General features: G+C 48.0%; 1 protein-coding gene across 3 annotated transcripts in view; it reads right to left on the reverse strand.

Annotated features, from left to right (window-relative positions):
- PRPF18 (pre-mRNA processing factor 18) overlaps nucleotides 1-20,242 on the reverse strand; it is a 78,113-nt gene extending 57,871 nt beyond the window's left edge. Inside the window, exons 1-3 of one of the 3 annotated variants that reach the window (XM_075342585.1) lie at nucleotides 20,115-20,195; nucleotides 7,400-7,477; nucleotides 6,996-7,022 (exon numbers count right to left, since the gene is read on the reverse strand). In XM_075342585.1, the coding sequence (XP_075198700.1) occupies nucleotides 6,996-7,022; nucleotides 7,400-7,477; nucleotides 20,115-20,180 (171 nt within the window). In that variant the 5' untranslated portion in view covers nucleotides 20,181-20,195. Of the gene's footprint in view, nucleotides 1-6,995; nucleotides 7,023-7,399; nucleotides 7,478-20,114 lie in introns of those variants that run through there. The other 2 variants (XM_075342584.1, XM_075342583.1) reach the window with 2 other exon arrangements.
- Between the last annotated feature and the right edge of the window lie 4,504 nt (nucleotides 20,243-24,746).

Raw genomic sequence — 24,746 nt, forward strand, 5'->3', positions numbered from 1 at the left:
TAGCCTAAATGAGTAAGGCCCTGTGTGCACACTGCGTTTTTACCCGCAGTTTTCCTGCAGAAATTTCTTGAGAAATGTATGTAACCTTTCTGCAGACATTTCCCAGCAAAACCTATGGGGAAAAAAAAATAGCTGTGCGCACACTGCGTTTTTTTTCCTCAAGAAAAATCTTTCTGCAGAATTTGAGAAAATTTCTTGAGAAAATGTGCATGTCACTTCTATTCCGCAGGTAACTGGGGTATTTCACTCCATTCACTGTAATATAATCGCAAAATACCGCAGGTATGAAATGATGTGCGGTATACCCTCGGTATAGCCACGGTTCACCTGCGGCAATGTTCATCACTGCCTGCGTTTTGCAGGGAAGTGATGTCATTAGGCCAGGAAGAGGAAGCGGAGCAGAGTAAACACACACATCACACTGCCTGGACGCCGCACGGAAGCATTCCGTGTGACCTCCGTCAGGTGCCCGTGCAGTCTGTGTCCCGCTCCAGCCCGCACTGCAGTATCAGCAGCTTCTCACTCTGCAGTGCAGACAGCCGCGGGGATGACGAGCGCTGCTGTCAGGAGGTTAGAGGAGATCATTACCTGCAATGACGATCTCCTGCTCTCCTGACGTCTCCGCTGTCACTGCCTTCTATGCCAGTCTCGCGGGCGGCCTGAGACTGTCGCTAGCGCTGATGTCACCGGCTCTCGCAATACTGCTGAGAACGCGGCGGGCATAGAATGTAGTGACAGCGCTGATGTCAGGAGAGCAGGAGATAGTCACTGCAGGTAATGATCTCATCTAACCTCCTGACAGCAGCGCTCGTCATCCCCTGCAGTGACCTGGGCTGACCTATTGATGTTAGCTCAGGTCACTGCACTACTCTCCCAGCCAATGGGGAACATTCGGTTCTACATTGACTGGGACAGTGACTATGGTATGGATCGTCGTGGGACCCCCTTATTGGATTACGCCGGACCAGGAATTCATTGTTCATTTCAATAAATTGGTGAAAGAGGGAATGTTTTGGGCAGTGTTTTTTCAAATAAAACTTTTTTTGTTGTCTATTTTTTATTTCTTACTGACTGAGTTAGTGATGTCAGGTATCTGATAGACGCTTGACATCACTAACCCCAGGGCCTGATGCCAGGTGACATTACACATCTGGCATAAACCCCATATATTACCTCATTTGCCACCGCACCAGGGCAACGAGATGAGTTGGGGCAAAGCGCCAGGATTGGCACGTCTAATGGATGCGCCACTTCTGGGGTGGCTGTGGCCTGCTATTTTTAGGCTGGGCAGTGTCTTATAACTGTGGACCTCCCAAGTCTGAGAATACCAGACCACAGCTGTCTGCTTTACCTTGGCTGGTGATCCAATTTGAGGGGGGGGGGCCAAACGTTTGTTTTAAATTATTTATTTAATGTAAAATAACAGCGTGGGGTGCCCTCTGTTTTGGATTACCAGCCAAGGTAAAGCTGCCAGCTGTGGTTTGCAGGCTGCAGCAGTCTGCTTTATCCTAGCTGGCTACAAAAGATAGGGGGGGACCTCACGTCGTTTTTTTTAATTATTTATTTTTTGGCTAAATACAAGGCTAAGCACCCTTTAGTGCCACATGAAAGTCACTAAAGGGTGCCAGCTTAGAATATGCAGGGGGTAGGATATTATATATGTCTTTCTCATCTATCTATCCATCTTTCCCTCTATCCATTATCTGTCTATCGATTATCTATTATCTATATTATTTATTGCAGTTACAGCATAAAAAAACCGCAGGGACCAATCCGTGGAAAAACTGCGGCAAAAACGCATGCGTTTTTCTCGTGGTTTTTTACCGCAGATACGGTAATCTTCAACTCCCACAAATTGCTCAAGAAATTTTCTTGAGAAAAAACACTTTTCTAGTGCGCACATAGCCTAATACCGCAGCAACGATTGGAGCTCAGCTCTGGTCCTTGGTGACAAAGTATGTTTTTCTCTGAAATGCTGCTGCATATCACCAGTGTCAGATACATGCTGCTTGTGCATAGGGTAGCATGTATCAGCTGTCAGGTTCACTTTAAGGCTGTGTGCGCATGTGCTTTTTTCATGCTGCGTTCTGCACCGCAGCATAAATGCAGGCGTCCTGCGTCCCCAGCACAATCTATGAAGATTGTGCATAATCCATCCACACGTTGCGTTTCAGAGCGCAGTGTTTCGGCTGCTGAAATATTTTGCCAAAACGCTGCGTTCTAAAAAGCAACATGTCACTTCTTTTGTAAGTTCTGGATGCTTTTCCCACTCTGTCTATGGCAGAGCAAGCATCCAGAACGCATGAATTCGGCGTGCACTATGCTTTCAAAATGCAGCCTTTTGGCTGCGTTTTGAAACGCACTTGCAGTGACTTAAACGCTGCGGAATAGAATGCAGAGACGTGCGCACATACCCTAAAAGGCAGACATACAAATTACAAAATAGTCATCTAAACCTTAAAGGGAACCTGTCACCACTTTTTTGGCCTATAAGCTGGGGCCACCACCAGTGGGCTCTTATATGCAGCATTCTAACATGCTGTATATAATAGCCCAGGCCGCTGTGTACAACATAAAAAACACTTTAGAATACTTACCTAAACTTCGTCCTCCGGTGCCAGCGCCTCCTCTTTCGGCCATCTTTGTCCTCTATCTTCTGAAGCTGCGGTGCATGACGCCTCAGACGTCATACACACTTGCCGGCATTCAGGTCCTGAGCAGGCGCACTTTGATCTGCCCTGAGCTGGGCAGATCTACGGTAAGTTTTGTAGTGCGCATGCGCGGGACCGGTAAGTGTGTGTGTATGATGTAGATGTGTCAAGCAAACAGGCTTCAGAAGGAACTTAGCTTATGTATTGGCTAATGCATGTCAGCCCGGTCACCACGGCAAGGTGCGTCTCTGTAAACCGGGAACCTAACCTAATGCCACAATCTGGAAAAAACTCCATGTCTGGGTAGAAATGCCACTATTCGAGTTAAAATCTACATGTCTGGACAGCTAACCTCCTGCTATGAATGGTAATGGACACAGCCTGGTTTTAGGGCTGAGTGCTGAATCAGAAAAAGACATACTACAAATATCAAAAAGACTGATCCACACATCCAACAAATGTGAATAAGGAGCTAGCTGAAAAAAAAACATAACCGCTACAAAATATATACAGCCAAGTGTCTCTTTTCAAATAGTCCTATAGCTGTAAAGCAATACTAGAGTTTCCCTTTTTCATGGTTAGCATTTTAGTGTGCAGCTGTATATATTTTGTAGTGGAATCAGGCCCAGAGACGGGGCAGTCACAGGAAGAAGGCAGGCACCGAGCTGAGAGCAGAGCAGCTTGAGTAGGTAGCTATGAAGATCATGATGGCAGTGATCAGGGCAAGTCTTTCATGAACATTTTATCCTATCATTACACTAGTAGTCAGGGGGAGTCTGACACTGCCGAGTTCCACTGTGTATGAGCTACAACACAAAAAGCACTTTTTACAGCCCCCAAAAAATACATTAGGGGATAAAGTAGTGCATTTTTTGTTGCTCTTCTATGTTTATGATATTACACCTGATGAGGATACTACTTTACTTTACTTATAGTTCCTGGAAAGTGCAAAAAACCCAAATTCCATAATTTCCATTTCACTTTTTCGTTTTAGGCTATGTTCACACACTGCGTTTTTTACCTGCGTTTTGGGTCCGTTTTTGCTGCAGAAATTTCTTGAGAAATTCTTGTAACCTTTCTGCAGACATTCCCCAGCAAAACCTATGGCAAAAAAAATTAGCTGTGCGCACACTGCGTTTTTTTCTTAAGAAAATTCTTTCAGTAGATTTTCTTAAGAAAAAGAATGAGCATGTCACTTCTTTTCTGCAGCTAACTGCGTTTTTTGCCATAGATAATTGGCACAATAACGCAGGGAGCAATGCACCAAAAACGCACCGAAAACGCACCGAAAACGCGGCAAAAACGCAGGTGCGTTTTTGGTGCGTTTTTTAACACAGGTGCACTCTTAAGAAATTTCTTAAGAAATTTCTTAAGAAAAATCATTTTTCTAGTGTGAACATAGCCTTAAAGTGAATCTGTCAGGTGCAATTTTGCACCCACAACCACGAGCAGTTCTGGGTACATATTGCTAATCCCTTCCTAACTGTCCCTGTATACACTAGCATAGATAAAGGGATCTTTAGAAAAAGTAGTTCTAAAGATTCTTTATAATATGCTAATGAGCGCGGGGACTAGTCGCAATGGCGTTCGTTCCCTTGGCTAGTCAGCCCCCTTAGCATGTTAGCATGCCCATAGGGGTTTTCGGCACAGTACACATGATTAGAACATCTCAGAACTTCCGATTATGCGCACTATACCAGTTTGAAGCCGGGACGCGTATACCCGGCTTCATAGTGTGCATGACTGGAAGTCCGCAACGTCTCATCATGCACACTGAGCTGAAATCCAGCATCTGGTGCAGTGGCACGGTAACGGGTAAATCCCAGTTGCTAGAAGGAAATCTAATGTCATACCCATGTGACCAAAAGGGGCCGGGCCTCCACCAACACAGCTGATACCAGGAAGCAACATTATATTTTTAAGAGTCGATGTGGGCATGGAGTTGATTATAATAGAGGTGGGGGTCTGGGGGTAAGGCCCCCTAGATGAGGGTGGTGGCAGGGAGGCGGGCTTTAACCCCCTCCTCGCATGATTATAGTGGACAGGAGGAAATATCACCAGACCACCAACCAAGCCAGTCACGTCCACTAACCAAGCCGGTCACGCCCAAAGTCCTCCTAGACACTGGGATATTGCCACAAGTGCGGAGGCAGCACAGAGTGGTGATATCAATCATACCTCTGACGCTGCGCATTCATTAGCATGTAAGTATGCCCCTGTGGGCGAGGTAAGGATGGGGGGGGGTCAACTAGATAAGGGAAGTAACGCCTTGCGACTAGTCACTGGCCTCATTAGCATATGATAAAAGATCTTCAGAAATCCTTTTTCTAAAGATCTCTTTATATATGCTGCTAGATACCAGAACGGTTAGGCAGGGATTAGCAATATGCACCCGGAACTGCTTGTGGTTCTGTGTCAATATTGCACCCGACAGGTTCACTTTAAGCTAACACAATAAAAGGGGCTGCTGCAGTTTTTCTTCAAGATGTAGACATGTGAGCAGACATTTGTATAGGAAGTTCCCATGGCTTCCTTTGCTTATGGTGAGTGATCTTTTATAGACCCCTTATTGGATTAAGATTGACAAACCACCATATAACTTGTCATCTGTGTGTGGTAGTAGATGTATTGTCACAATTACATTTCAGAATCCAATTCTACACTACAGATTTCTTAACACAATGTAACTGACTTATACATGTGGCTCCAGCACTTTTTATCAAAAGTATACACATCCAATCTTGACTGCACCTTAGCACAACTGCTGAGATCTACAGAACATTGTATTCAGTCTGAATACAACCATTAGGACTGGAGCTAAAAATTATTTTCTTTTCACCACTTACTGAAGGAGCCATTTTCTCTACTTGTCCTTTTTTACTCCCCCTTTTCTATGAGCTATGACTATTTTTTGCCTCATCTACATAATGTTATCAGAGCTTTTTGTTTTTTTTCCGGGAAAATTGTATTTTTCCTGCTACCATACAATAGTGTGAAATAAGAAAATGCCAAGTAAAGAAAGAAGACGCAGCAACAATAGCTCTTCAGGTCATTATGCTTTTAGTGATTGCAAACTTGTATAAGGTTTTTAAACATTTTTATATAGTGATACCAAATTTTTCGTTTTATAAAGACGCACCCCAAATTTAGAGATAAAAAAAAAAAAGTAAAAATAAGGACTGGGTCCGTCTTATACTCCGGTCTTGTCTTACCGGAATGGTGGCAGTGACGGAGCGGAGTCACAGGAGGCAGGGGCAGTGCTGGCAGCGGTGGGGTCTGTGCAGAGCAGGCCACGGCAGGTGTCCAAGATGCTCTGTCTGCAGTGCGGGGCTTCAAAGAAATGGCACACGGAGCAGCGCGTGCACAGATTGAGGTCTCAGCTCAATGACAAGATCTTGAGCCAAGAACTCCATCTGCGCATGCATCGACTCCGGGCGTCATCATTTGAAGTCACAGCATCTCAGACACCCGCCGCACCGCCCTGCTCTATACAGCCCTCGCAGCCCACACAGCCAGACAGACAGCCGGCCGCCTGCACAGAGGCAGCCAGCCGCACAGACCATGTGCCAATTCTCCACCTCCCAGTAAGCTATAATCGGATTTTAAGATGCACCCATCATTTTCCTCCCAAATTTTTGGGAGGAAAGGGGTGTCTTATAATCCAAACAATGAAAAGTATCTCCAGGGATTGCTTTTTGTATAATTACTAAGTGAACATATCCCTGGACATACTAGTCGATTAAAAAAAAAAAAATTTACGTGATGGCACTCAGAAAAGGAGTTATCAATTAACTACTATTGTAGGGGGCTTTATCAGCATTCTGAAAAGGGGTACTAAAACTTTTATTATTGTTATCAATTCAAAATATTAAGTGTTTGTATAGGTTCTAACTAAAGTGACATTTTACAATGAGCATGACTGGTATATTAAAATTACAACAACAAAAAGCTTTATGACAAAGCAAGGCAAATAAGTTGAGCAGCAGAGAAATAATGTACTTTGGCATGCTATAACATAGGACAACATTTAGTACACCTCTATTAAATAACAAATGTATAAGCTTCTAAGGTCAGAAATTGTGTAATTGTTAAAATGTGCGGAATGGTGAGAAATATAATTTTATAACAAACTTAATAGGTGTGAATTGAAAAGCTCCCTTTCTCCAGTATTCAGATTAATGCTGCTAGACACATCAAGACATCACATGCTCAGCGCCTTAAGCCAAATGACAGCACACTACCAGCAGCACTCATTTCCAAAATGGTTTTCTGTCATCAAAAGATAAAGCCAGAAACCATTTGGATAATGTACTCGTAAGTGAAGCATGCATTCCCAAATCCTACCTTTTGTGTTGGCTTCTCACTTAAAGGCTAACAGTTGTGACAGATTAAACAAAGAGAAATGTTATAATACAACCGAATATGAAGACAAGACACAGAACAACATTTAATAAGGGTTTTCAGAAATTAGGAAAAATTGGATTAGAGGGGAAGGGATTGTTACAATGGTAAAAGACCCCACACTTACCTGATAAATCCCCACTGTTCCAGAGCCCCTGCCAATGATTGTTTATTGTGCTGCAGCAATGACATTCCCAACCACCCACATTACTGCTGCAGCCAATCGCTAGTTTTTGGTGAGCCAAAAACTAGCGGGAATCTTGTTACTGTACCACATTTCCTCCTCTCTTGGCCCAATGTTTCCTAACCTCAGAAAATCCTTTTAGGAAGCAAAGGGTATTTTTTACCTTGAATCCACATCTTTCAAAATAGGCCTCTCTTTCTTTTTCGGCAAGTTCACTGCGCTTAAAATACTTCTTACTTTCCTGAAATAAATAATAAAATAGATGATTAGGACGTTAAAAATAGTTATATTATAGCAAAGCATTTTTCGAAGAAACAGAATAAACCTCTAGATTGATACAACAGTTTAAAGATCGGTCATCAATCCCTTGAATTTACTGGCTCAGTATAGAACACATTCTGCTATAATGCTCCAGACATCGCCCTCATTACATAAAGCTGTACCAAAAAATGCAACAAAAATAATTGGGTTTTTTTTTGGTGCAGTTTTGTTGTCAGAAAGTTTTCACTTTTTCACGTTAAAGGTTTTTGTCTGCAGTTAGTCACAAACATCTGACAAAACCGCAGCATGTTCTATCTTCTTGCATTTTTGGCTTGCTTCTACTTAAACGCAGGGTTAAAAAAAAGCACCAAAAATGCATCATAAGTGGGTTTGTTTTTTTTTATATTTCCAGGCACTCTGGTTCAGTTTTTGGTTGAAGTTTTGTAACAAAACTGCAGTGTGCACATATAGCCTCACACACCTAAGCTAAACAGAGCATTATGCCTATGTGCCCACCACGTGTGTGCGCTCTGCACCGCAGCGTAAAGTCACTGCATGTCCGCTTCAGAGCGCAGGTGAAAAGCTCCGTTCTGAAACTTTGGTGACTGCAGAATTCATGCGCTCTGGATGCTGCCTCTCCCTATAGACAGAATGGAGACAGCATGCAGAGCACACGAAAGAAGTGACAGGTTGCTTTTTAGTACGCAGCGATTTGGCAGCATGCAAATCGCTGCGTTCTAAAACGCAACGTGGGCATGGATTATGCACAATCTTCATAGATTGTGCAGGGGACGCAGGACGCATGCAGTTACGCTGCGGTGCAGAACGCAGCGTAACTGCATGCAATACGCACACGTGGGCACATAGTCTTAAAGTGATTCTGATGGCAGTTTTTTCAAGCATAGTGGTTCTATGAAGGTTGACTCCATCAGGTATATAGACATTATACCTGATGAAGAAGTCAATGCAACTTTGAAATGCGTTGTACGATTAAAGATCCAGAGAACATACACCCTGGTCTTCACTCTGTGGCAGCGCCCGGCAATCACTGGTCTTTGCCCAGTTTGGTTTGAACATGTTTCTTGCCTCTGGTGCTTGACTCTTACTACAGTAGTACGCAGTTATGCTGGGTCACAACCAAGGCAGGTGAGCACATACAATCCATTGCTCGCTGGGTCTCATACTGGAGGTAAGACATTTGGAGCGCCTTTTCTCAGAATCCAACAAATACACCAAACAATATAGGCCATGCATCTGTCAGACTTCCTTGTATCACGAAAGGGAGCAGATGTTTGGCAGAAAATGGTCTAAATGGGTCCAAAATCTTTGATATATGTCCAGCTTAAGAAATCCTACACATAGTATCACAAGGGTTTACATATCTACTAAATGCACTGAAACATCTACAGTAGGTACGGAAAGTATTCAGACCCCTTTACATTTTTCACTCTTTGTTTCATTGCAGCCATTTGGTAAATTCAAAAAAAGTTCATTTTTTCTCATTAATGTACACTCTGCGCCCCATCTTGACAGAAAAAAAAACAGAAATGTAGAATTTTTTGAAAAATGTTTAAACAAGAAAAACTAAAATATCACATGGTCATAAGTATTCAGACCTTTTGCTCAGACACTCAAATTTAAGTCACATGCTGTCCATTTCCTTGTGATCCTCCTTGAGATGAGTCTACTCCTTCATTGGAGTCCAGCTGTGTTTAATTAAACTGATAGGACTTTGTTTGGAAAGGGACACACCTGAATATATAAGACCTCAAAGTGCATGTCAGACCAAATGAGAATCATGAGGTCAAAGGAACTGCCCAAGGAGCTCAGAGACAATTGTGGCAAGGCACAGATCTGGCCAAGGTTACAAAAGAATTTCTGCAGTACTCAAGGTTCCTATGAGCACAGTGGCCTCCATAATCCTTAAATGGAAGACGTTTGGGACCACCAGAACTCTTCCTAGACCTGGCCGTCCAGCCAAACCGAGTAATTGTGGGAGAAGAGCCTTGGTGAGAGAGGTAAAGAAAAACCCCATGATCACTGTGGCTGAGCTCCAGAGATGCCGTAGGGAAATGTGAGAAAGTTGCATAAAGTCAACTATCACTACAGCCCTCCACCAGTTAGGCCTTTACTGCAGAGTGGCCCAACAGAAGCCTCTCCTTAGTGCAAGATATATGAAAGCTTGCATAGAGTTTGCAAAAAAACACATGAAGGACTCCCAGACTATGAGAAATAAGATTCTCTGGTCTGATGAGACGAAGATGGAATTTTTTGGTGATAATTCTAAGCGGTATGTGTGGAGAAAACCAGGCACTGCTCATCCCCTGCCCAATACAATCCCAACAGTGAAACATGGTGGTGGCAGCATCATGCTATGGCTATGGGGGTGTTTTGCAGCTGCAGGGACAGGACATCCGGTTGCAATTGAAGGAAAGATGAATGTGGCCAAGTACAGAGATATCCTGGAAGAAAACCTCTTCCAGAGTGCTCTGGACCTCAGACTTGGCCGAAGGTTCACCTTCCAACAAGACAATGACCCTAAGCACACAGCTAAAATAAAGGAGTGACTCCAGTGCCCTCACCTAAACCCAAATGAGCATCTCTGGAGAGACCTGAAAATGGCTGTCCACCCACATTCACCATCCAACCTGACGGAACTGGAGAGGATCTGCAAGAAAGAATGGCAGAGGATCAACAAATCCAGGTATGGAAAAACTTGTTGCATCATTCCCAAGAAGACTCATGGCTGTACTAGTACAAAAGGGTGCTTCTGCCCAATGCTTATAACATCTGATATTTCAGTTTTTGTTTAAAAAAAAATTTGCAAAATTTCTACATTTCTGTTTTGTTTCTGAGAAAAAAAAATGAACTTTTTTGAATTTACCAAATGGCTGCAATGAAACAAAGAGTGAAAAATGTAAAGGGGTCTGAATACTTTCCATACCCACTGTATACTTAAGAACAGAAATAAAAGGGGTTGTCCGTTACTTTAGCCCGTTTGGGAGCAAGGCAGGGCTTAAAAGGAAGTGTTTCCAAAAGCCATATCGTGTTTGGAGACCCTGAGGTGCCTAAACAGTGGAGCTCCCCCACAAACGACCCATTTTGGAAATTAGACCCCTCAAGAAATTAATCTAGATGTTTGGTGAGCAACTTGAACGCCAAAGGTGCTTCACAGATTTTTTTTTTTTAACATTGAGTTGTGAAAATAAAAAAAAATAAAAAATACATTTTTACCACAAAAAAAAGTTGTTTTAACCACGTATCTTATTTTCACAAGAGTAACAGGAGAATTAGCACACTCCAATTTGTTGTGCAATTTCCACTGAGTATGATGATATCTCGTATGTGGTGGAACTGTTTGGGTGCACGGCAGGGCTTGGAAGGGAAGGAGCGTTATTTGAACTTTTCAATGCAAAATTAGCTGGAATCGTTAGCACACGCTGTCTGCAGAGCCCCTGATGTACCTTAGCAGTGGAGTTCCCCCACAAGTGACCCCATTTTGGAATTACACCCCTCAAGGAATTTATCTACATGGTTGGGGGTTATGGATATGGGGATTAGGATAGGTCATCAATGCCTAATCCGCTGACATACGGCATCCAAGAACAACGGTTCTCAGTGCCAGCAGCAAGTGGCCGGAAATGCTCAGATCCGAAGCTGCTCTGTCTTCTGATAGCAGCGACGGCTGTTTACTGTGCATCTGCATCCCATTCAAATCAAAGTGGCATATGTGCAGTACATGGCCGCAGCCACCAAGAACAGCTGATTGGCGGGGAAGCTGGCTGATTATACATTGATGAATTATCCTAAATATAGGCCATCAATGTTAAGGTAGTAGACAACCCCTTTAAGCTACTTTCTAAACATATTGGGCTAGTTAGTTATTTAGATTAACCCATAGTTACTGTCTGTATGACAGTCCAGAACGGTATGAATGATTCTGCAGGTTTCAGGGTTGAAGTCTCCCAGCATTTCTTACAGCTATATTTGGAGACAGCTAGGCCATGCACCGGGCATCATATAAGTGTTAAAGGGAACCGGTCAGGTGCAATATGCACCTAGAACCATGAGCAGTTCTGGGTACATATTGCTAATCCCTGCCTAACTGTCCCTATATACACTAGCATAGATAAAGAGATCTTTAGATAAAGTATTTCTAAAGATCTTTATAATATGTTAATGAGCGCATGGACTAGTCGCAAGGGTGTTAGTTCTTGTGCTCATTCCGCCCTCTTAGCATGTTAGCTCACCCACAGGGCTATTCATTGCCCATTACCTAGCATCTTCAGCAGTGATGTGCATACCTGTCTCCGATGTCACCGTATCAGACGCTGGGCAGTGCGCATGATCAGAATTTAAAAAAACCCTAAAAGTTCAAATCACCCCTCCCTTCGCCCCAATTGAAAATAAAACAATAAAAAAAATACACATTTGGTATCGCCGTGTTCAGAAATGCCCGATCTATCAAAATATAAAATCAATTAATCTGATCAGTACATACCGTAACAAGAAAAAAATCCAAATGCCAAATTATGTTTTTTTGGTCGCAGTAACATTGCATTAAAATGCAATAACAGGTGATCAAAACATCGCATCTTCACATACATGGTATAATTAAAAAAGTCAGCTCAAGACTCAAAATATAAGCTGTCACTGAGCCCCAGATCTCAAAAAATGAGAATGATACGAGTCTCGGAAAATGGCAACAAACGTTAGAATTTTTTTTCACCCCATAGATAAAAGTGAAAAATCTGCAGTGCTAACCATTGCGGCACGGTGGCTCAGTGGTTAGCACTGTAGTCATGCAGCACTGGGGTCCTGAGTTCAAATCCCACCAAGGACACCATCTGCAAGGAGTTTGTATGTTCTCCCCATGTCTGTGTGTGTTTCCTCTGGGTACTCCAGTTTCCTCCCACACTTAAAAAAAAAAAAAAAAAAAAAAGACATACAGATAGGGACTGTAGATGTGAGCCCCAATAGGGACAGTACTTTCAATCAATGAGTCTTTTGTGAGGGGCGGCATACAAGTTTGACAAATAAATAAATACATGTTTGGTATCTTCAAATTCCTATCGATATACTGACATCAGTTTTGCAATTTCACCGCACTTGGAATTTATTTTCCCCATTTTCCAGTCCGCTATATGGTAAAATGAATAATGACGTTCGAAAGTACAACTCGTCCCACAAAAAAAAAAAAAAAAACAAAAACAAGCCCCCATATAGCAATATTGATGGAAAAATAAAAAAAAAAAAGTTAGAAAGTTATGACTCTTGGAAAAGGGCAAGGAGAAAATGAAAAACAAACAATGGAAAATCGCCGAGGGGGTAAACAGGTTAAGGCCTTGTACACACGGTGCAGTGTTAGGGTACCTTCACACTTTAGCGATGCAGCAGCGATCCGACCAGCGATCTGACCTGGTCAGGATCGCTGCTGCATCGCTACATGGTCGCTGGTGAGCTGTCAAACAGGCAGATCTCACCAGCGACCAGCCCCCAGCCAGCAGCGACGTGCAAGCGACGCTGCGCTTGCACGGAGCCGGCGTCTGGAAGCTGCGGACACTGGTAACTAAGGTAAACATCGGGTATGGTTACCCGATGTTTACATTAGTTACCAGCGCACACCGCTTAGCTGTGTGTGCAGGGAGCAGGGAGCCGCGCACACTGAGCGCTGGCTCCTTGCTCTCCTAGCTACAGTACACATCGGGTTAATTAACCCGATGTGTACAGCAGCTACATGTGCAGAGAGCAGGGAGCCGCGCACACTGCTTAGCGCTGGCTCCTTGCTCTCCTAGCTACAGTACACATCGGGTTAATTAACCCGATGTGTACAGCAGCTACATGTGCAGAGAGTCGGAGCCGGCAGCACAGGCAGCGTGAGAGCTGCGGAGGCTGGTAACTAAGGTAAATATCGGGTAACCACCTTGGTTACCCGATGTATATCTTAGTTACCAGCCTCCGCAGCTGCCAGACGCCGGCTCCTGCTCCCTGCTCGCTTCATTTGTCGCTCTCTCGCTGTCACACAGCGATCTGTGTGTCACAGCGGGAGAGCGCCTTTGAAGAAAACGAACCAGGGCTGTGTGTAACGAGCAGCGATCTCGCAGCAGGGGCCAGATCGCTGCTCAGTGTCACACACAGCGAGATCGCTAATGAGGTCACTGCTGCGTCAGAAAAAGCGTGACTCAGCAGCGATCTCGGCAGCGAGTTCGCTGTGTGTGAAGCACCCCTTAGTCTATCCTTATCCTAGCAAAGTCAATGAGAATTCTGAAGTCTTGTACGCACGTTGCTTATTTCTTCCTTGCAGTTTTGGGTTAAGGTAAGTCTACAGAATGTCAAACCTTGCTGTGTTTTTAAGCCCTTCCAGCCATTGATTTCAGACAAAAATAAAAAACCCACACGGCACAAACATACTAAAAAAATGCATGCATTTTTCTGCCACAAGGTGCATTTTTTGTTGCAGAAAAGTTCTGCACCAAAAACTCAGTGTGCACACATACCCTAAAAATAGTCTTCCGGTTTCGGGAAAAACCTGTCTCCCAGCCACAGCTTAAAAAAACAAAAATGCCTGGCGAGGGTGAGCAAAGCACAAAGTCTCTACTTTGTTTTTGTCATTAGCGCTGACCACTGGTGGACCCAGACAGAAAAGGTCCCCTGTGCAAGAAGAATATATGGGCCTTTTGCAGCTAAAAAAAACTCATGAAAATGCAAGACTCCACCTGCTTTGTAGGTAGAAATGGGCCATAACATCTTAGGCCGCACAGAGTGCACCAATGATATATCTGCCCTGGGCGCAAACATCACGCCAACAGCACTGCAGCCAGAGAAATCAGCGGCTGTTTGGCAGAAGCTGCTCATCTCACCTACTGGTTTTGGCACTGGTGATTTGATGTCAGCACTATAGACAAAAACAGACACTGGACGCAGCGGCTAAGACTCAGCACTGGACATGGGGAGAGGGAGTAAAGCCTTTTTTTCATAAACTAAACCTAGAAAACTAGCTTCAGTAATGTTCACACTGTGTGATTATAGAAATAGGTGACCCAGCAACAGAGTAAAGGTCCAGTCACACTAAGCAACTTACCAGCGATCCCAACAACGATAGGGATCGCTGGTAAGTTGCTAGGAGGTTGCTGGTGAGCTGTCACACTGCGACGCTCCAGCGATCCCACCAGCAACCTGACCTGGCAGGGATCGCTGGAGCGTGGCTACACGAGTTGCTGGTGAGCTCACCAGCAACCAGTGACCAGCCCCCAGTCTCCTAGTTACAGCACACATCAGGTTAATTAACCCGATGTGTGCTGCAGCTAAATGTGCACAGAGCAGGGAGCAGCGCACACTGAGCGCTGGCTCCTTGCTCTCCTAGTTACAGCACACATCGGGTTAATTGCCTGATGTGTGCTGCAGCTATCTGTGCACAGAGCAGGAGCCGGCAGCACAGGCAGTGAGAGCGGAGGAGGCTGGTATCAAAGGTAAATATCGGGTAACCAAGGACAGGGCTTCTTGGTTACCCGATGTTTACATTAGTTACCAGCCTCAGCAGAAGCTGGCTCCTGCTGCCTGCACATTAGTTGTTGCTGTCTCGCTGTCACACACAGCGATCTGTGCTTCACAGCGGGACAGCAACAACTAAAAAATGGCCCAGGACATTCAGCAACAACCAACGACCTCACAGCAGGGGCCAGGTTGTTGCTGGATGTCACACACAGCAACATCGCTAGCAACGTCACAAAAGTTGTTCGTTACCAGCGATGTTGCTAGCGATGTTGCTTAGTGTGACGGGGCCTTAAGACTGCTGCTTTCATACATTCGTTTTTTTTCCGTCAGGCACAATCCAGCGAAATGCGGATAAAACGGATCTGGTGCCACATCAGTTTTATTCCCCATTATCTTGTATTAGCGTCAGATTGTGCCGGATGGCCTTGCTTTGCATGCAACATCCGCCGGATCCGGCAAAATTTCTTCGTCCGGCTGCCGGAAAGGACGCAGCATGGAACATTTTTTGTCTCCGGCAAAAAAAACGGACTACGCCGGATTTGGCTCCGTCCAGCATGATGTATAATGGAAGCCTAAGGGCGCCGGATCAGTTATCATAAGGCATATGACGGAATCCAACGATGGATCCGTTTTTTTTAACTGAGCATGCTCAGTATCACAACGGATTTCTCAAAAAAACGGAAGGAACGCATGGAAAACACTGATGCGACGGATCTGTTTTTTTGGCTGGATCCGTCGCATCAGTTTTTTTTCACGGATAGTGCCTGATGGCAAAAAACGGATGTGTGAAAGCAGCCTTAAATGTATATTTGTAGCCTCAAAGATGTTTTGAAAAGCTGTTCTTGTTCACAGCATATGAGGTAATGAGCAAGAGATAGATATTTAACCTGTGTTCACAATTTGAAAAACGCCACATGCAGAAAAAAAAAAAAAAAGGCGTTCTCTAAATTAAATAACAGCTAAGACTGGAGGCTGTTGTCACGGTTCGGGGTTCTCCCGAGCCTCGCCTGCCCGGCCTCCATCCCCCTCTGTGGTAACGGCTGGCTCTTCTGCACAATGTGTCCGCTACTCCAGGCGCCTGTCTACAAGGCGTTAGGCATCCAGGGTCTCTGTGTCTTCTGCGGCTAAGTCCCTGAATTTCCCTACCGCGCATGCGCAGGTTCCTGCTGCCTCTCCTGGCTCTAAGTGCGGGAATCGTGCTACTGCGCATGACGTCAAAAGTGACTCAGCGGTCTCTGATTGTCCATCGCCATCTGGGGCCGGACCTAGGGGGTAGGGCTAAAGGGTGCTTTACACGTTGCGACATCGCTAGCGATGTCGTGCACGATAGCACCCGCCTCTGTCGTTCGTGCGACATTTAGTGACTGCTGCCGTAGCGAACATTATCGCTATGGCAGTGTCACACGCACAAACCTTTTCAGCGATGTCGGCGTCATAACGTCGTCACTGCTATGGGGAGATAAGGTACGCACACCAATGACTATGTAAGGGGAATACATGAAATAGCAGAAACTGCTGTGTGAATACTGACTTGAAAAATCCAATAGCTATGTGCAAGAGTGAAAATGTGAAAAATGGAATCTGCATTACTGCCATGAATATATGAATCAAGAGAAATTTAGCTACTGAATTGATCAATGCAATAGAGCCCCAACACTACGCCAAAGTATTTCTCTACGTTGGGGTCCCTAGCTTGTGTGTGTCCTCTCATGCAGTTAAAAAACCTACCGTGTATGGGAAGCTGAGACCCAGGCTATTTATGCGTATGATATGGATTGGTAATAGGTGTGGTTGGGGAGGGTTCACAAACGAAAAAATACTAACAAATAGGAATAACGTTTGGAACACCATTCTAAGTCCAAACTGGGTGCAAAAACCTAAAAAACATCACCCAGTTCGGACTTAGAATAGTTTAACTGCATGAGAGGACACACACAAGCTAGGGACCCCAACGTAGAGAAATACTTTGGCGTAGTGTTGGGGCTCTATTGCATTGATCAATTCAGTAGCTAAATTTCTCTTGATTCATATGTTCATGGCAGTAATGCAGATTCCATTTTTCACATTTTCACTCTTACATATAGCTATTGGATTTTTCAAGTCAGTATTCACACAGCAGTTTCTGCTATTTCATGTATTCCCCTTACATAGTCACTGGTGTGCATACCTTATCTCCCCATAGTGATGTTTTTTTAGGTTTTTGCACCCAGTTCGGACTTAGAATGGTGTTCCAAACGTCGTCACTGCCGCGTCACTAAGCGGCCGCCCAATAGCAGAAGAGGGGCGGAGATGAGCGGCCGAAACATGCCACCCACCTCCTTCCTTCCTCATTGCCGGTGGACGCAGGTAAGGAGATGTTCCTCACTCCTGCGGTGTCACACACAGCGCTGTGTGATGCCGCAGGAAAGACAAACAACCTCGCTACGTATGAGACAACGATTTTTGGTAAATGAACGACGTGTCACAGACCAACGATTTTTGCCTCTTTTGCGATCGTTTAAGGTCGCTCCTAGCTGTCACACACTGCGATGTCGCTAACAACGCTGGATGTGTGTCACAAACACCGTAACCCCGACGATATATCGTTAGCGATGTCGCGTGTAAATGGCCCTTTAGTCTTTGTCAGCCCGCTTCTCCTCTACCGATCCAGTCCTTCAGTGCAGCTCAGTGGAGGTAACTGAGCTGTATCTCCAGTCCAGGAGTGCCCCGTTCATGCACGGACAGTCACCTGCAGGGTCCTCTCTGTGCAGTTAACAAGAGAGGTCCTGTTTGCCGGCGTGTGTGACGTTGACACCGCCTTGTGTTCTCTGCAGCTGAGTCTTCCATCCATTTTCCCATCTGTAGCCTTACCACCTGCTCAGTGGACCTTGGGAGATGTTACAGCTTTTACTATGCTCAGCTCTGTCCTCCTGTGTAACAGCTGTGCTGTTGACCCTGATGGGACCTGATTTTTTGAGCGCCCATAGATGTGAATAGGCGAATGTCATGTGACATACAGAGTAGTGCATGCCGCAGTTCTTTTTCCACAAGGACGGCCACCTGTCCAGTCCTATCGATCACACTGGTCAGGATTTGATTTTACAGACTGCACTCAGACCACAAATCGTTGTGAACTTGGCCCAAGCTATAAAGCAAATAAATTCTATAGTTCATGCGTTTGGAAACATGAGCGTCCAAAATCAGGTGCGGGCATACCATGGGAGCCAGCTGTGGCCGGGGAAACACGGCACTGGGCATACCATGGGAGCCAGCTGTGGCCGGGGACACACGGCACTGGGCATACCATGGGAGCCAGCTGTGGCCGGGGACACACGGCACTGGGCATACCATGGGAGCCAGCTGTGGCCGGGGACACACGGCACTGGGCATACCATGGGAGCCAGCTGTGGCCGGGGACACACGGCACTGGGCATACCATGGGAGCCAGCTGTGGCCGGGGACACACGGCACTGGGCATACCATGGGAGCCAGCTGTGGCCGGGGACACACGGCACTGGGCATACCATGGGAGCCAGCTGTGGCCGGGGACACACGGCACTGGGCATACCATGGGAGCCAGCTGTGGCCGGGGACACACGGCACTGGGCATACCATGGGAGCCAGCTGTGGCCGGGGACACACGGCACTGGGCATACCATGGGAGCCAGCTGTGGCCGGGGACACACGGCACTGGGCATACCATGGGAGCCAGCTGTGGCCGGGGACACACGGCACTGGGCATACCATGGGAGCCAGCTGTGGCCGGGGACACACGGCACTGGGCATACCATGGGAGCCAGCTGTGGCCGGGGACACACGGCACTGGGCATACCATGGGAGCCAGCTGTGGCCGGGGACACACGGCACTGGGCATACCATGGGAGCCAGCTGTGGCCGGGGACACACGGCACTGGGCATACCATGGGAGCCAGCTGTGGCCGGGGACACACGGCACTGGGCATACCATGGGAGCCAGCTGTGGCCGGGGAAACACGGCACTGGGCATACCATGGGAGCCAGCTGTGGCCGGGGAAACACGGCACTGGGCATACCATGGGAGCCAGCTGTGGCCGGGGACACACGGCACTGGGCATACCATGGGAGCCAGCTGTGGCCGTGGACACACGGCACTGGGCATACCATGGGAGCCAGCTGTGGCCGGGGAAACACGGCACTGGGCATACCATGGGAGCCAGCTGTGGCCGGGGAAACACGGCACTGGGCATACCATGGGAGCCAGCTGTGGCCGGGGACACACGGCACTGGGCATACCATGGGAGCCAGCTGTGACCGGGGAAACACGGCACTGGGCATACCATGGGAGCCAGCTGTGGCCGGGACACACGGCACTGGGCATACCATGGGAGCCAGCTGTGGCCGGGGACACACGGCACTGGGCATACCATGGGAGCCAGCTGTGGCCGGGGAAACACGGCACTGGACATACCATGGGAGCCAGCTGTGGCCGGGGACACACGGCACTGGGCATACCATGGGAGCCAGCTGTGGCCGGGGACACACGGCACTGGGCATACCATGGGAGCCAGCTGTGGCCGGGGACACACGGCACTGGGCATACCATGGGAGCCAGCTGTGGCCGGGGACACACGGCACTGGGCATACCATGGGAGCCAGCTGTGGCCGGGGACACACGGCACTGGGCATACCATGGGAGCCAGCTGTGGCCGGGGAAACACGGCACTGGGCATACCATGGGAGCCAGCTGTGGCCGGGGAAACACGGCACTGGGCATACCATGGGAGCCAGCTGTGGCCGGGGACACACGGCACTGGGCATACCATGGGAGCCAGCTGTGGCCGGGGACACACGGCACTGGGCATACCATGGGAGCCAGCTGTGGCCGGGGAAACACGGCACTGGGCATACCATGGGAGCCAGCTGTGGCCGGGACACACGGCACTGGGCATACCATGGGAGCCAGCTGTGGCCGGGGAAACACGGCACTGGGCATACCATGGGAACCAGCTGTGGCCGGGACACACGGCACTGGGCATACAGAGGGGCTACTGGACTACCAGGAGCCCCCTAACCCAGTGTGACCAGCCGGAATCTGGCACATGGACGCCGCAGCACAGATGAGCCGCCCGTCCGCTCCAACAATGCCACCCTCGCCAGCTCCTCACCCCGACCAGCTCTTTCTCCTCCAGCTGCTTCCTCTTCCGCGCTATCTCAGCCCTCAGAATGTCCATGTCACCGGCTCAGCCTCACACCGTACAGCGGAAGCTCCATCCACACTCTACTTCCTGTTTACAGCGGAAGAGGCGGCGCTTCTCGCCACACGCCTCTTGCAAGGTGGAGACCTGCTGGGTCTTAGTGCTGCCCGATCGTGCTGCGAACGCCGATGTGTTTGAATGCGCATGCTCTGTGTGTGGCTCAGGACTGCGAGCTGCGCCGTGTGACAAGTCGCATCATGTATGCATTCGGAACACATAGGCAGTGTGTGAACAGTGATTCTTAAAGGGTTTGTCCACCTGTGAACGATCTTTTTCAGCAATCCTCTATCATGCAGGCCACCACTATAACTATTGATTGGCTGTAGCGGCTGATGGGACCAAGGGAAAAGATTAACATTAGTTCAGATCTAATCCTATCCTACAGAAATACAATAATAGGGAACTGGCAGAATTTAGCATTAACAAGGTAAGGGCAGTGTCATGCAGATGTCTGACAGCCTGAGGCTAGGAGCAGAGCCGCTCATCAGTGTACACAGCATGCTTCACTATTGGTCTCTATGTGGGTGAGATGTGTGCGATGCACACGCTGTCCGCATTCCCCTGGATCACATCACCATAGGTATATGACTTGCAGACATGGTTAGGGTATGTTCACACATCAGGTTTTTGCTGTGCGGCACAATCCGGCGCTTTTCTGAAAAACCGGATGCGGCAACAGTTGTCGCCGCATCCGTTTTTTCCCACATAGACTTGCATTAGCGCCGGATTGTGCAGCATGGCCTTGCGTTGCGTCCGTTTTTTGCCGTATGCGGCATATTTAGCCGGTGCGGCGGCCGGATAAAACGTTGCATGTTGCGTTTTTTGCTGCGGCGAAAAAAACGCATCGTGCCAGATCCGGCGCAATGCGGCGCCATTTACAATGCAAGCCTATGGCCGCCGGATGCGTTTTTTTGAACTGCGCATGCTCAGTATCAAACCAAATCCGGCAAAAAACGGACGGGCTGCATGGAAAAACTTATGCAACGCATCCGTTGCATAGGTTTTTGAGCCGGATTCGGCCAGACAGAAAAAAACTGATGTGTGAACTTAGCCTTACATCCCAACTAGTCTCATCCGGCTTCTTTCCATAATAGAAGTGCAGGAATCATGTCAGCCCATGACTACAAATATGCAACTAATATGAGTCCAGCTTCACGGGTGCAGTCTTCTTTATTTGGTGGAAAATTCAAATCTCATTAAGGCCATCATATGCGCACGTTGTGTTTTTCTTTATCGTTCCTATGGGAGACCCAGACAATGGGTGTATAGCTTCTGCCTCCGGAGGACACACAAAGTACTACACTCAAAAGTGTAGCTCCTCCCTCTGAGCCTATACACCCCCTGGAGAACCAGATCTAGCCAGTTTATCGCTTTGTGTTCAGGAGGCATACATCCACACATGCATTCTCATCTGATTTTTCATTTTTGGAAAGAGTTTGAAGAAAAGCGGGTCCAAGCCTGGACCCCCGGCATGTCCCTTCTCACCCCACTGTGTCGGCGGTGCTGTTAAGGTTGATTCCAAGGCTGGAGCCTTACATGCCATGCTCCTTCACCATCCCTCCTGGGCTCTGGCTTGAAGTGGGAGCCAGCACGGTTCTCCATGCCTGGCAGGAGACCGGTCTCCATCCGCAGCCCTTCAGGATCCTGCTGGACCGGAGCACTCATCCCCAGGGACTTGGAACCCTGCGTCTCAGCAAGCTAAGTACCTGAGACGTTTATATATTGGGGGTCCCTGTACTTTATTGTTGTGGGAGAGTGTGCTGAGTGATTTTTATGACATTTCCGGCGGGTTCTCTGGCTGTCTCCTGAGAACCGCGCCGAGGGTGCCTGCGCGCCGGCCGCACCGCTCAAATTTAGGCCCCGGCTTCGCCGGAGGCCTACTTTCGGTTTCACTCCCCTCGCATGTCATTCATGCAGAGGGACAGCGCGGCTCTGCCCAGCGGCCGTTCTGCATAGGGGAGAGACACTCCTCACTGAGTACATGTCTCCTCCCCTGTAAGTCTCTATGGTCCTCCAGATCCCGCTCCCAGAGTAAGCCCCGCCCCCTCTCTTCGCTCCGGCGGCCATTTTCTCAGCGTTTTTCCCTGCGATCAGCACTGGTCTGCAGCATCCCTGCTGAGGTGCTTGGGGGTCCGGGCTTCGGGATCTGGAGGGCACACAACACCGCTCCAGCGGTCTGGTAAGCCACAACCTCTGGTTGTGGACCTCTGTATATACTCTCTGGGGGTCACTCTGGCAGAGCCCCCACTTCAGCAGCATGTCTCACACGAGGAGCAAGGCTCCAAAGCTATATTCAGTATGCACTGCATGTAAGCTCGTGCTGCATGAACCGAGCACATATCCACATTGTGATGCCTGGTCTAACCTGACAATGCCTCAGCCTGGAATCGCACCCACAGTGGTCTCTCCGGCTGCTCCGGCTCCTGTGGCTGAACCCCCGGCTTGGGTAGAATCCTTATCTAGGTCTATCTCCCAATCTTTTGCCGACTCCATGGGACAGCTGTCCAGGACTTTGCTGAACATGCATCAGCCCCCTTCACATGGTGCCTCTGCTGCTAGGGCTCTCTCAGGAACGGAGCTCACAGAGGATTCATGATCTGGTCCCAGACCCCGTCCTCCTAAGAGGAGACGTAGGGCTCACTCTCCTTCCTCGTCCCGCGGCTCTGTCTCAGAAGCTGACTCGCAGGACGAGGAGGATGCCTTTACAGGGGGCTCGGAGGCTAACTCCATGTGCCCCATTGATCTGTCCGAAAGTGACTCAGATGTTAGTGATTTGATTGCGTCCATTAATTCTGTACTGGATCTCAATCCGCCAGTATCAGAGGAACAACCCTCTCTAGCAGAAAAGCACCAGTTTACCTCGCCTAAGAGGACAAAGAGTGTGTTCTTTAACCACTCCAGTTTTCAGGCCGCTGTGACCAAGCCTAGGGCCTGTCCTGACAAACGCTTCCCAAAGCGTGGTTCTGATGACCGTTTTCCCTTTTCACCTGAGGTGGTCAAGGAGTGGGCTCATTCACCAAAGGTAGACCCCCCGGTGTCTAGACTCTCAGCCCGGACCATTGTATCAGTGGCTGATGGCACCTCTCTTAAGGATTCCACTGACCGTCAGGTTGACCTTCTGGCCAAATCTGTATTTGAGGCGGCAGGGGCCTCGTTCTCCCCGACTTTTGCAGCAGTGTGGGCTCTCAAAGCCATCTCTGCTTCTCTAGAGGAGATGCATTCCCTCGCCAGGGAATCTGTGCCCGAAATGGTTACCTTAACTTCCCAAGCTTCAGCTTTTTCATCCTATGCCATGTCTGCCATGCTGGAGGCTTCTCACCGCACTGCGGTGGCTTCGGCTAATTCCCTCGCTATCCGTAGGATCTTGTGGCTTCGAGAGTGGAAGGCAGATGCTTCTTCAAAGAAGTACCTTGCTGGACTCCCTTTTGCTGGGTCCCGGCTGTTCGGTGAACAGCTGGATGAAATTATTAAGGAAGCTACTGGCGGGAAGAGTACTTCCATGCCACAAACCAAAACCAGGAAACCTGTCCAGGGTAGGAATCAGTCGAGGTTTCGTTCCTTTCGTTCCTCCAACTGGTCGTCCTCTAAGCCCTCGGCCTCGTCCACTAACTCAGCCAATGACCAAAAGTCCAACTGGCGCACAAAAGCACGTCCACAGCAGACCGCAGGAGCTGCTGTTACTAAGGCAGCCTCCTCTTCACTATCTGTCCGCGCCACCAACGTCCTTAGTCGGTGGCAGGCTCTCCCACTTTGGCGACGCGTGGTTTCAACACGTCTCCGATCAGTGGGTGCGGGATATCATCTCCCACGGCTACAGGATAGAATTCTCTTCCAGCCCGCCAAACAGATTTTTTCTGTCAACTCCCCCCTGCTCCAAGGCCGCCGCCTTCTCTCAGGCCGTGGCATCCTTGCAGGCCAACGGGGTAATTGTACCGGCTCCCGCCCAGGAACGGTTCAGAGGTTTCTACTCAAATCTCTTCCTAGTCCCCAAAAAGGACGGTTCCTTCCGGCTCATCCTGGATCTCAAGCTTCTCAACAAGCATGTTCAGGTGCAGCATTTTCGCATGGAGTCTCTGCGGTCAGTCATTGCCTCAATGACCCAAGGGGATTTCCTGGCATTCATCGACATCAGAGATGCCTATCTGCATGTGCCAATTGCAGTTTCACACCAGCGTTGGCTACGTTTTGCAATCGGAGAGGAACATTTCCAATTCGTGGCTCTTCCCTTCGGGTTAGCCACGGCCCCTCGGGTATTCACCAAGGTCATGGCAGCAGTGGTTGCGGTTCTGTACCTCCAGGGGTTGGCAGTGATTCCTTACCTGGACGACCTTCTAGTCAAGGCTTCATCCAGCGCAGACTGTCAGCGGAGTGTCTTGCTCACTCTCGCCACTCTAGCCCAATTCGGGTGGCTTGTCAATCTACCCAAATCCACTCTGACTCCGACCCAGAGGCTCACGTACCTAGGGATGCAGTTCGAGACTCTGCCGGCACTTGTGAAGTTGCCCTTAATCAAACAGCAGTCCCTCCAATTGGCGGTGCGCT

This window comes from Anomaloglossus baeobatrachus, chromosome 4, assembly GCF_048569485.1.
Source record: "Anomaloglossus baeobatrachus isolate aAnoBae1 chromosome 4, aAnoBae1.hap1, whole genome shotgun sequence".
Lineage (NCBI taxonomy): Eukaryota > Metazoa > Chordata > Amphibia > Anura > Aromobatidae > Anomaloglossus > Anomaloglossus baeobatrachus.